General features: G+C 38.8%; 1 protein-coding gene across 1 annotated transcript in view; it reads right to left on the bottom strand.

The window, feature by feature from the left end:
* Positions 1–920: 920 nt before the first annotated feature.
* sdc2 (syndecan 2) overlaps positions 921–13,932 on the bottom strand; it is a 49,507-nt gene continuing 36,495 nt past the window's right edge. The window contains exons 2-5 of the mRNA XM_038724085.1: positions 10,934–11,042; positions 9,829–10,007; positions 7,798–7,927; positions 921–3,379 (exon numbers count right to left, since the gene is read on the bottom strand). Of these exons, the coding sequence (XP_038580013.1) occupies positions 3,216–3,379; positions 7,798–7,927; positions 9,829–10,007; positions 10,934–11,042 (582 nt within the window). The 3' untranslated portion in view covers positions 921–3,215. The remainder of the gene's footprint in view (positions 3,380–7,797; positions 7,928–9,828; positions 10,008–10,933; positions 11,043–13,932) is intronic.

Genomic DNA, 13,932 nt, shown 5'->3' with positions numbered 1-13,932 from the left:
TGAAACTGTATTTTCAAGTAAAGAAAAGTTTTAGGAACTCTGCTTATTCACTTTCTTGCAGAGATCTGGATGAGCAAATTGATACTATTATTATCTCTGTCAGTTAAGTATGGAGCTGGAGCCAAGAGAGTGGTTAGCTTAGTTCAGGACACAGACTGGAAGCAGGGGGAAATAGCCAGCTATGCAAACTTAGTCCAGATCAGCCCACCAGCATCTCTAAAACCTAATTAACATGTTGTCACATCTTGTTTGTCTATCCTGTCCACAAACACAAAAGTTAAATTGAAGTTATTAAAGAAGCATGGAGCAAGACATTTGCTAACAAGTCCCAGGAATGGTTTCAGAGGCATTTCTGGAAAGACAACAAATATACAAACTAAAAGCAAAGAACTACCTTACTTAAAGCGCATGAGTGATACCGATCTTCTCATCTCTACAAAAAAGTGAATATGCATATTTGCTAAATGTAGTAGGCATAAGTATTTTCCAAATATTGTAGGATCAATCACAGAAATGCCTGAAGGGTAAATCTACTCTGAATCACATTTGAGTGTAAATCAAATGATCTGAAACTTTGCTGTTGCCAGGTGTTTTCCTTTCAGATTAATATATGGTTAATTTATTGTTTAGTAGTGAATATGTCAGAAAATAGTGAAAAAAGCTGATGACAAATAAAAATCCAAAGAAATTTGGCTTACAATTATCAAAGACAGACAAAAGCAGCAAACCCTCAAATCTGAGAAACTGATATGAATGACTGTTTGGCAGTTTTGCTTGATAAATGACGTAATCCATTGTATAAAGTGTTTCAATTTAATGATTTTCACCTGGATTTCACTGATTAAAAAATTGCAAAAAATCAGCAGATCAGGGAGGAAAAAACTAAGGTGATTTTAAAACAAGATGGCAGAGGCAGTTAGTTATTAGGCCACAATGTTTATTCAGTAGTGTTGTTTCAACTTATAGGTACAATACTGTCAGCTTTTGTAAGACTAAAAAAAAGTTACCATTACAGTCATCCATGCTCACAGAATGCCAGTCAAGTCGTTTACACCCCTCTTTTGTGTACACACCCGCCACATGCTCACCTTGAGCAAGTACATTTCCAAATGGTAGGCACTTTGAAGGTTTAAAACATTTGTGAATATACATTTATATATATTTATATATCTTTTCATATACTAATAAGCAATTGGACTCAAAGGTCAGATCTCTAATAGAGAGAGAAAAAAAAGAGTGAAGAAAAAGGGAATGAGGAAACAACATGATGTGGCCATGGTGGAGATGGTGAGTATGAGAGGATGGTGGGAGTAGAAATACTGTGAGTCTTTGGGTTTTTCATTATAGTTCAGTACCTAAAGTCCTATGACAAGAATGGACGACAGAGGGGGGAAAAGAATGGAAGTGGACAACTAAAGGATCACAGACAGATTGAAAGAAAAGGAGCACAGGGGATGGAGAGGTGGAGGGATGAACAGCTTCACGTGGGTGGTGTTAGGGGTTTAGACGATGTGACAGCATCTACTTCACATTACTGTACAGCTGAAAAAGGCAACTTCACACACCTGCCAGACTGTGTCTCTTTTGAGCAAGTTAATGTAGACGAAATGTTAAAAAAAAGGAGAGAGAGTAACTTGTTGTCGTCACTTCACTGTAACCTACTGTTTCATTTGATGTAGCTAACGGCTATTTTGCATCAGCCATTTTGTGGCCTTTTAATCTCATTTGGGGGATGCAAAATGGTATCAAAAACAAACACCCTGTGTAGGTTTTAAACCTGGTAAACAACCTCATCTCTCAACAGAAGGTCTTTTCAAATGCCTGCTCTGACAAACAAACATGAATAGCCCTCAACGCGAGTATCTTGTCAAAGACTATTCAGACTTAATGCTGGAGTCTTACATTTTCTGTGCAGCCTTATTTATCAGTCCCTCTGAGAAAAGAGGAACTGATAGGTTCTGGTGTTTTTTGCTGCAGAGGTATGTGCTCTGCATGTGGGGATTCAGCCCTGGCCTTGTGTGTTTGCGCCCAAGCAGTAGCAGGCTTTTAGTGAGCATCAACACTGGGACACAGACAATAAGACCAGGCTACCCGGGTGGTTCCATACAGCTAAAAAAGAAAGTGTATGGGTTGGGGGGCAACTCAATTGGCCGTGCTCCAATCTGATTACAAAGAAGCTGCGAGTGAGGGAGGAAGGGTGCTAGCAGAGTTTGGGTGCAGTCAGAAACTCAAGGGGCACATTGGGGAGAAGAAACTTTACCCCAGAACACTCTACATACACACAAAGCTGCGTGACAGCAGCAGTGGGAAGCAAAAGTAGTGAATTTGCAATGTGAACGTCAATGCATTTTAAAATAGAAAAAAAGTTCAGTGAGACATAAAACAGAAGCGAGATTTGTGATTTTTCTCGAGCCCTGACACACTTACTTTCATCTTTTAAAGACCTGGTATGAAAATAAAACGCTGTTGAAATAGAGAGAGAGAGAGAGAGAGAGAAAAAAGGCTACACTGAGAAGAGAACAAACAAATAAACAAGACATAGTGAAACGCTCACGTTTGACTAAAAAACGGATTTGAGAGCAAATAATGAACATTGTAACCTGAAGGGAGAACATTTACATTGACCGTTAACAGCTTTAATATGAAGACCAAAGAGCTTCATCAAAACTACAAAGGCATTTTTTTTAACATCAGAGAAAAGATAAATTAATGTAATACACCTTTAGAGATCAACATCAGACATGCTAGGACAAAATAAAAAGAAAAAAAATGAAAGTAAGATTGATACAGAATAATTATATTCAATTATTTCCATTGTTTTTTTTCTTTACAAATAACATACTGCTACAGTTAAAAGTAGTCAGCGACTAAAAACAGCTCCTTTGACAGAAGACAGATGCGATAGTTTCCTCGCCTTTACAGATCCTGTTTTTTGTTTTTTCATATTTTTCAAATAATACACAAAATGTTTAAATACATTGAGATTTTCCATAAAATGAAAAACACTTGGTTTTCATTTTTCAAAAAAGAAGAAAGAAAAGGTCTTAATTACAATACTCTATGCAAAAGCTTTCCTTTATGCTATTTTTCCTTAATCAACTTGAAAACATTTTGTTGTTGTTTCTTGTTGTTTTTGAACAGGTTTGCTGTTGTCATGGACTGTGCTTTTGACAGTCACTCGCGATTTGTCGTTCTGATGAAGGGAGGGCAGGGTTTTATGCATAAAACTCCTTGGTTGGGGCCTTCTGATAGGCTGCGCCGGAGGGTTTCCTCTCTCCCAGGTCATAGCTGCCCTCATCCTTCTTCCTCATGCGGTAGACCAGGAGGAGGATGAGGAAGATGGCGAACAGGAAGCCGATCACGCCACCTGCGATAACAGCTGAGAGAGGCAGAGACAGAAAGGGAAGGTAACTATCAATGCTCAGATGATGAAATCAATGAATACCACATTTTTGTGTCTATGTGATAATTGAATCAACAGTTTTGAAATTGGTCCAGTATTGGGTGAGCGCACTGCAGTCGGCAGCAGTGAAACAAGGCTGCAACATAATCCGTGCGGGTAATTGCGCCCCATCAAAGCACGTCCACTAAAGTGTTTGTTTTTATCACTGACAGGCTAGGATTGTTATTATTAAAAGTGTATGACAACAATGTGGAAATGATCCCTACAGAGATACACCCTTTTTAAAGGATCCTTTTTGTTTAACCAAAAACAGATTACGTTGCATCACTGTCTCGCTGCCCACTCAATACTGGAACAGTTTTTAAAAAATTGTCCCAATTTGTCATATAAACACAAAAACATAGAAAAAATAGGGTCCAGGTTGAAAAATATAGACGTTAACCTTTAAATTCGTCCTAAAGATGGCACGTCTCATGAACTGAGCTGCCTTGTTTTAGTCTAAGATGAATTGTGTCTTCTATGTTGGGCAATCAATTACACAACAGTTCATTTTAGCAACTGCATCTGCAATTGTTGAAACAAATTTCAATACTAATGCAATTCACCAGCAAATTAAATGGTGAAACCAAGTGGCAACTAATGCAGTTACTTCAATGGGGAAATTTGTCTCAAGAGATGCAAAGACAGTCATTTTCTGTGGTTCATTTCATCTTCTAATGTGTGTCTTGCTGGTGAGTTTAAAAGTTAGTGTTCCATTTCAGGGAATTTTAAGGCTCCGATGGTTGATTGGTACAAAGAGCAGTGATGTCCCAAGTGAGGTTGATTCGACATAGTCTGTGACATGATCAGTGACTGCCAACTGGGGCTTAAGAGGAAGAAGCTGATGGTATTGGTTCCTTTGCTTAACAGTTGGTCAGATAAATCCAATGGGGACAAACAACCAGCAAACCAGTCCAGCATGGCTTGAACTAAATCCTATTTCTATTCCTGAACAGGCTGATAAATCTCATCACAACACTTAATTGACAGTGACACAGACACTTATTTCTGATCAGTTCTATTGGTTGGATGATTACAAAAAAACATCAAATCACTTTTGTAGCTGATTTTATTAGTAGAGTCTGTGATAAAAAGATAAAAAGTTAGCATTATAATGTTATATGTAAGAAGTTATGTTCTTAGCCTGACATTTCACAACCTAACAATATGCCATCTGTCCTCCACATCCTTTTGTTGTTCTTTGATTGCTACATATTGTGTCACATGTGTTTATATAATACATAAAAAGGCACAAAGTTGTAGTAGTAGTAATTAAGTAGTATTAGGATAGACCCTAGGACTGTTTACTACATATCACAGTCCTGCATGGACATCATCAGGAACTTGATGGAAAAGGCAATCGTTAGTTTGAATTGTCAACATTCTTCCTGCTCGGGAGATATCCATGTATGGCCATGATACGTAGATCCCAGTGAGACAGAAGCAGACAGGGTTGGGAGGATTAGTTTAAAAATGTAATCCGGTACAATTATTAATTACTTGTTAAAAAATGTAATCATAATCCAAGTACCACAAAATAAAAGTAATGTAACCTGATTACTTTTAGTTACTTTTGGATTATAGTGTTTCTGGGACTGGGCTCCACTGATAATTGTACAAAAACACAGATTTTTTTCACTGATTTTGGTGAAAGTGGATCATATTTGATGGAGAAATATTAGAAATATGGAGAAAATATTTTTCTAGTTTTTTCTCTGATGTCCCCCGGCTGCTCTTCCTCAACTCTGTGATTCCCAGAGTTTCCTGATGGACAGATAGCTTTACTTGTTACTGAAATTAACAGCTAAATGTTATTAGCTCAGTTGCAATCACTGGTCAAATTAGCTTACTCTGCCCCTACTGGGATCTCAGAGCACAGGGGAACTGTTACCATAGACTGTATAAAGGTGTTTACACTTTTACTCAAGCACTGGAGGTTTTCAGGACAGGGGCGGGGGGTGCCCAGCAGGGAATGATGGAGGGGTGCGGCGCCTGATTGGGAACCAGAGCTGGGCGAGCAGCCAACGAAACCTTGCTCAGCAGCTTCCCAGTGAACACGGCATGAACAGGACTGAACACAGCCTCTGAGACCAACAGGGAATCCAGGACTGAGATGATTTACACAAAGCTTCTTGATGGATAGCTTTACTTTTTGTAGACTAGACTACTGTAGACTATCTGCCTGTAACGCTATCTGTGGCTAGTTTGCTCAGTCGGTTAACATTAGCCGTGCTGCTAGCGGTTCTATTAGCTCACTCAGCCCCGGGGCACCATGAGCCAAACCCGGCAAGAAAACCACTTTGGTACTGTATTCTCAGTGGTCAAACTGGCCTCTGTTGGTCCCGGGCCAGCTGCCATTTTCCTTCACTGAGAGCTGGAACTAGTCCGTACAGAGTCTGCATAACGGGGTGGGCGCATAAACACACATTTGGCGCTACAGGTTCCTGTAAATGCCAATCAATGTCTGCAATACGTCCCTCCCTAGCTTTGTGTTTTTACAGTTACACGTACCTATACCATAGACTGTATATAAAAAAAATAGAGACAAATAGCACTGCGTTTTCTGTTTAATGGAAACTTTCTGCTTGAAGTAATCCCTTTAAGTAATCCCCGATTTTACAGAATGTACCTATAATCTGATTACTTATTTTTTCTGTACTGTAACGCAATACAGTTACTTTTTTTGTATCCTGATTACGTAACGCCGTTACATGTAATCCGTTACTCCCCAACCCTGGAAGCAGAAATATTGGAGGTTAAACTTTCTGTAAAGGACACATTGTAAACCAAAAGTCATGTAACATCAAGGGAATTCTGACTAAAATCCACACAGACTTTATTAAGAAATGCCCCCCCTCCAGCTTTGACTCTGACTTTCCTCAGTAATGCTCCTAACTCGCCACATGAGCTTATTTCACTCCCCTTCCCAATTATGCCTGTATGAGGTTCTTTATAACTTCTTAATCTGTTTAAAGTCTCTCCTGGTGCAACAATCTGCCCTCTGCTCCACTTTAGGTTTCCACATGTTGACTGGCCCAACGTCCCCATGAGTAAAGATCATGGCACACACCCAGCTGCCAAGCTCCAAGAAGCAGTAACGCAATGCAGAGCGAAAAAATGAAAATTTGATTATGGGCAATTATTTTTATAGAAGTCATATGGGAGATGAAGAGTAATGGTTATAATCTAGAAGAAGGGTAAAGAGAATGAGGTGGGGAAGGCATGAAGGAAGAGATGAGCCAATGTGACCCAGGTATAGAATATGTATATACATTTCCTAAGGCCTTATTCAAAGACTTTGTGCAGGCAATACATTTTTTTCTATGACAATCCATGAATAATATACAAAAGATGAAATGAGACTATCAATAGGAGAGAGATGTGAGCTGAGTTCTCATCTAACCAAGGCTGTCCTGATTTGTCCTTGTTGATGTTGTTTCTGCATATTGCCAACACCAGATGGATATCACAACAAAGTAAAAGTTAGGTGCCAATCACTGTTTGCCTCAGTCACGCAGGGAAAGAGACAGCATCAGAGAGCGCAGTGATTTCGAGTCCGATAATTTCCTTTCCACCCTCTTTCATGTATTCAAAGCGAGTAACACACACTTGAAACACCCACAATGCTGTGAACTCTATAAGGTCCCGCAGGGGGATGCAGATGGAGTTTATTAAAAGTAATTATTTTGAGAAGTGGATCAGGTGGGACACATCATGGAAAATATTTCTGAGATTTCCAAGACTTATCTTTTTACCAGAAATATGCCAACATGTTGTAACATATAGGAATTTCAGAAACACTTCCTAAATAAACGTTTATTGGTGGAGCATCAAACTGAAAGGCTGCATTCATCATCTTGTTAGCACATGATCCACGGTAAAACCACAATGCATTTTACACTGTATAGATTAAACAAAAAAGACATAATGTGTTTATAATTAGTGAGCTTTAGAGGCGCTGGTAGGTAGATTTTGTTACCTTCAGACAGAGCCAAGCTAGCTGTTTCCCCCTGTTGCCGGTCTTTTTGTAAGCTAAGCTAACTGGCTGTTGGCGGTTCATGTGTACCACGCAGACAGGCAAGAAAGCTAATAAGAGCATTTCCTAGAATGTGGAACTATTCATTTAAAATAGCCCTCAACATATCTTCACTCAGCTACACAGAAAACAGATCTGAGCGTTGTCTCTGACGGAAAATCTGCTATACCATCCAACCAATGTCCAATATAAAAAATACCTACTTTAGAACACAAACTGGAGTCAAATTAGTAGTAGGCTACATAAAGTATATGTTTCGCTATGTGTATAAGTACTTTTATCAAAGGGTTTGATGTTTACAGCGGCATACGACACATACCTGCCAACACTTCTGTCCTCTGGAAGAGGTTTTCAGTGCGGACCTCAATGGTCTCCTGGGGTGAGCTGGGGGCACTAGTTGTACTAGTCATCTGGTTCCTCTGCATGTCCTCTGTAACTGGCACTGGTGCCTGCATGATGAGAAGAAAGACAGAAGGAGGGGAAAGGCAAGACAGGGGAGAGAGATTAAGGTTGCCTTATTGACAGCTTTCACATTCTGTTCTACAATATTGCTTGTCTGTGTGTTTAGAAGACTTGGGTTCATTCGGGTGTTCAGGCATAATCCCTAAATTCCTCCCTGGTACAAATGCAATTGCTAATATTTAAGAAATAGCTTGACATTTTTGGAAATGCATTTATTTACTTTCTTGCCAAGAGTTAGATGAGAACTAATCAACCACTTTCATATCTATCTGTTTAATAGGAAATTACAGTCAGCAGTCGGTTAGTTTAGCTGAGCATAAAGACTAGAAAAGGGCAAAAAAAAGCTAGCCTGGCTCTGTCCAAAAGAAAAATCTGTTTACCAGTAGCTCTAAAACTCACTCATTAATACATTAAATCTTGTCTGTTTAATCTGTACAAAAACTGAAAATACAGTTTGTGGTTTTACAGGGGGACTATTTCTTGGCTAGGCGCCGTGATTTCCTGGAGTCTTGTCATCACCCTGAGATGATCAAGCACTCGAGGAAGTCACTGCAACCGGCCAAGAAATAGTCACACAACAAACAAGACTTAAGCAACCGACATACATCATAATGCGTGAACTTGTGATGAGCTAGAGGTGCTGGTAGGTTTATTTTGTTACCTTTGGACAGAGCCAGGCTAGATATTCCCCTGTTTCAAGGCTTTATGCTCAACTAAGCTAACTGGCAGCTGGCTGTAGCTTCATAGTCAATGTACAGACATGTGACATGTATTAATACTCTAATTTAACTCTTGCCAAGAAAGTAAATGAGAATTTTCCAATAATCTTTTACTATTAAACAAGTGAAATTTTAACTGGTCCACTTAGTGAGAAGGTCTAGTCAAAGGTGCAGAATGGGCACCAGAATGGAACCTGGCCAGTGAAACCTATAAAGGTAGGCCAGAGAAGAAAATAGAACAAATCTAGATTGCCCAAAAAGATTAAGGCTAAAGAAAAGTAGGTAATGAAAACAGAGCCAGTGACCCAGACGTTTTTCTGGAAGTCTAGGAAAAGAAGCATCTATAATGGAACCAGGCCCATGGATCCAAGGGTGCAAAGGACCAAAATGGAACAGACCCAGTGCATTTGGCTAAGGGAGAATGACAGAGGCTAAAGGATAATGGGAAAAAAATGGAACAGTGCCAGGTAGGGTTGGCTTAGGGTGTTGAGTTCTTGACAACTAATCCCAAACAGATGTAGTATCCAGTACAGTACAGTAAGAGTGCAACACAGAAGTAAGATCTAGGATGGTTCCAGAATATGTGATTATATCCGAGAGAGATGTAATCCTCCATAATTTGCAATGGAGAAAAAACATTGAGAATTGACGTAAGCGCTTGATCTTTATCCTGAAAGCAACCTCACGGCTCCTGGTATTACAAGTGATTTGATGACATTCTGGGTCAGCTAAAGACATACTGCAGTACTGTGATGCTCTCTGGTGAGTCAGGAAAGTTTCAATGAGTCACTGTAATTACAAATGACCTTAAGGTCCCTAATGTCATAATATAATATACCTGATTACACTAAAGCACGGATAGAGTTTTAAAAAGTTTTAAAAAATATATTTTTGGATGTAACTATCTTAATAGTTTCATATACTTTTAGTGGTTAAAAATACTTTAAAATTGTAAAAATTTTGATTGTGGCTAAAGATATGCCTTCAAACAGTGTCAGTATTTTTGAATTGTAGAATTTTCTGCCCAGTTAATGTCCTTGTCATTTCCTTGTCAACATTTAAATTAACTCAATCAAAAAATGTTTATGTTATGGGTTTTGCAAAGATGTCTCATAATCAGATTTTTTTTTAATTTTTAAATCCTGTATTGGTCTCATTATACTTCTTACCTCTGTTCTGAGCGGTTTCCTGGGTGTGCTGTCCCTGTCCCTGGCCCTTTCTCTGACCGTGGCTGTCTCCACCCTGGGGGTGAAGTCTTTAGTGGAGTCCTGTGTGGGTTCTGCTGCATTGGGCTCGATATAAACCATACTGACAGTCACCGTTTCATCCAACCCTTCTTCACTTCCACCTGGGAGAAAGAGGGTGGCAGGTAAATAATGTCTCTCCATTAAAGGGCAGTATGTAAAATGTCTAAAATGGTTGAAGAAGAGCACATGTATAGGGACAATACACTGAATGTAAAAATGTAAATAATATGTAGTCTGTTGTGTGCAGATAGGTAAAATATGGGCATGCATGTTGAATCAATACTTTATTCCTACAGTCACATAGTTTGTCTTAACTTCACACTCGGAGGATTTCATTTTAACATATTATTTACATCTTGAATCTCCTAAGAATACAGAGTGGCAGAGCAGAGTTATAGAGCATACAGTATTGGAAGGGCTATTGATCACAGTCCTGTCTCCTTTCATCTAGCATGACCTTCTCTCACTGTAGTTACACAACTCTCTCAGAGTTACTTTTGACAAAGGAATGAACATTGCCAAATGTGCTTAAAGCAAGTAGAGCAGAGGAACTCATAATAAAAGAAATGTAAAATGTAAAATGTGCATAGTTGCTTACGGCAGTCTGGGTAACAAGGCAGTCTCAATTGAAATCAAGTCATAGAAAGAGAGAGGCGGTGAAAGAAAGAATAGATAAAGACAGGAAGAGAAAGGAGAAAGATAAAGAGAGAGGAAGTGGTGGCACACGTATGATCAAGATGGCACTAGGGACAGCTGCCTTTGTGCTTTGACGCATTATGTTAAAAACAATAAACATAATATATATAAAAGCAAAGCAAATTCCATGTATGTGTAAACCTACTTGGTAATAAAGCTCTTTATGATTCTGAATAAGTACAAATCTAGTCTGCTGCCTGTGAAAGACGAAAAAATAACATTTAACTGCTGCAGACTTGAAAATGAATGTCATCACGCCTCTGGGTAATTGCCTGCTGAGCTTGCATGTGTGTGTGTGCACGTGTCTGTCTTGTCTGTAAATGTATATTACCTGAGCCAGACCCCGAGTTAAAGTCATCATCATCTTCAGGGTAGTAACCTCCTGAGCCTGTGTCATCCAGGTACAAGTCATCAGAGGAAGTCTTGGCTGCTTCTGCTATCTGCAAAATAACAAGATAAAAGGTGTTGAGAACTCATGTTGGTTTTATTACACATCTCTATTTATAGAAGTCCATGTGAAGACATTCAACTTTATCCACACTCCACACATTCACTGTTTCAGTGTTCTACCACTGACGGCTAACTCAGAAAGTCTAGTGGCTACATTTTTATTTCAGCGTTGAAATCAATCATCACAACCTCTTTGCTTTGAGACCAACACTTCAGTTGGTGATTATTTCTTTAATTTTCAAACAGAAAATCCTCTTTGGTATCAATTCAAAGATCATATCATCAGTCCTTTTTAAATAGCACAAATCTTTGCCAAATTTGCCATTCTGACATTCCCGAGGTCGGTGTGTGTCTAAATAACAATCTGTCTCTAGTATCTGCTGTGCAGATGCAAATCTTCATCTTCAGTGTATGCCTAAGAGATGGCTGGTATCAACAGATCACCCTGCGTTTTAGGTCTGAGCTGTAAGATCTTCCTTGAGTAGGATCTATGAGGCTGTACTTGGGCACAGTGGTGCTTTAGATTAACAGTGCCATCTCTACAGCCACATTGCTAGAGTGGCTAGAAACACGCCCCCATTTTATGACTATAATAAAGCACAGGTGACTGTCCAATCAGAATGCCTGAGTGGTGGGAATGTTTGTGTCCCGGCTTAATGGAGTGATTGGCTGAAAAGACCACAGTTTAAAAGTGCCTATTTGTTTAAAAAGAGCTCCACACATGGTGTGTAAATTGAGATTATATTGAGATAGTAGATAAGAAAGTTGTTGCTCTTAGTGGCTTGCATAGCCAGAGGTATGTCGGACACTTAAATATTACAGCTGTTATACAAGTGTGTGTATGGTACACATTTATGTGCTGTGTTGGGTGTGTGTGACTGGAATAGCTATCAACGCATCCATGGCAACAACCATTCAACTCGTTTTTCCCAGTCTGTGGTCAGCTGTACTGCCCCTTCTATACTGATAGTCCTGCTTTAGAAAAAAGAATACAAAAGAGAGACCCACAATGTGTGTGTGTGTGTGTGTGTGTGTGTGTGTGTGTGTGTTACACCCATTAAGCTGGTTGCTACAGTTCCAGGTCTGCTCTGAGGATGTTGTACTGATAAACCCGGGGCTGAATGAAGTTGAATTAGAGGAAATAATCAATTAGCTTGGCAGGAAAAAAAGTCTTTTTTGTTAACGACAAAGAACAGGCATGCTGTGAGAAAGCTAAGAAAATGGGCAAAGAAAAATGATCTCATTACCGCTGCCTGTTTTTAGTCAATCTTGTTTGGACAGGGTTCGTAGGACTGCAACTAATGCTTTATGTGGGTTTCAGCATTATCAGTTTTATATTTGTTTTATTAAACTGTGTGCTTTATATATTTTATCACTATTTATGTATCTTATGTTCAAGTGTGTGTCAGGGTTTCCCCTGGCTGCAGTTTCCCCCCTGGGGGAAGGTTTAAGTTAAAATAAGTCAGAAAAGCTAATATTCCCATCACAATTTCATCCCAGAGATCAAAGTAGAATCTTCAGGTTGTTGTTGTTTTGTCTGACCAGCGATCCAGAAACCAAATACATTCAATTTATAGTGATAGAAAATACATAAAACCAGCAAATCCTCACATCTGAGAAGCTGGAACAAATATTGCTTGATAAATTACTTCAATAATGTATTGATTATCCAAGTTGTTTCAGATGAATTTTATGTTCAATGAATCAATTTAGCACTTAAATCAAGAAATCAGAGAAAACTCTTATTTGAGTTACATCCCTGCTGCATGTCAGCATTTCCAATTACACTCAGTAGCTATTCTGATGTTCAATAGTGTTTTTAAGTCATTGTATATGTGTATGTGTGTTTGTGTGGAGTCATGAAAGAGAGGCTTGGTACTCTCCATAACAAAGAAGCAGGGAGTACACACAGCTTACAACAGTGTGAAAGAGAAAAAAAGACAGAGGCAAGATGAAACAGAACAATACGTATCTCCATCTCTCCTCTCTCAACTGGCTCTGACTTTTGGAAGAAAGGCCCTTCAGAGCTGAGCCCCCTGATCAAAGAGAGAATTTGTTCAAAGCAACTTTATCTTAACCTTTCTTGCCTTCTTCTTCTCCAAACACAACCCCCTTTCTACTGCAACAGCCGGCCAAACCAATTAATCGGTCCATGTGGTACGCAGGTCTTAAAGCATTGGTGATATATGAGCACAATGAACCAAAAGGAGGAAGGCCACAGATCGAATGGTGACAAAGGGCACTAATGAGATAGAGGCCACACACGCATGCATGCATGAGTAGACATGTTTTACAAATGTATGCAAGCATTCATTGATTCATTGATTATACATACACAGAGAGTGGAGTGAGCAATTGAAACGTGTGAAGTAATGCATAAAGACCTAAAGTATTAACAATGAAGCTTAAACTCCCATTGGACTTATTAAACAAAGATTTCAAAGACATTATAATTATAATGGAAACACTTTCACCTGACTTGTTAAATGAATAAATGGATGAATAATATGCATAGAGATGCACAAGCAGGTAGATAATTACAGTTTTATCTTTTCTTTAACCAGGGATCCCTTAAGAAACAATATAAGGGCTACAGTGAACAATTTCATTATCGATTAATCTACTGATTATTTTCTCTTCTCATTATTTGGTGTTAGAATGTTAGCAAATAGTGCTCTTAAAATGTCTTGTTTTGGTCCAGCGACAGTTCAAAAACCAAAGATATTCAGTTTACTATCATAGAGGACTAAAAAAAAAGCTGAAAATATTCACATTACAGTAACTGTAACCAGTGACTGTTGTTTACAAAAGACATTCATCAATCCAAAATGTTGCTCATTATTAGCTTTGTACAATATCTAACATTTTAAATGCAAAATC

Source organism: Micropterus salmoides, unplaced genomic scaffold (genome assembly GCF_014851395.1).
Source record: "Micropterus salmoides isolate LMB-PRFRI ecotype aquatic unplaced genomic scaffold, ASM1485139v1 Ms_hic_scaffold_17, whole genome shotgun sequence".
NCBI lineage: Eukaryota > Metazoa > Chordata > Actinopteri > Centrarchiformes > Centrarchidae > Micropterus > Micropterus salmoides.
This window is presented reverse-complemented; position numbering and strand designations above follow the sequence as displayed.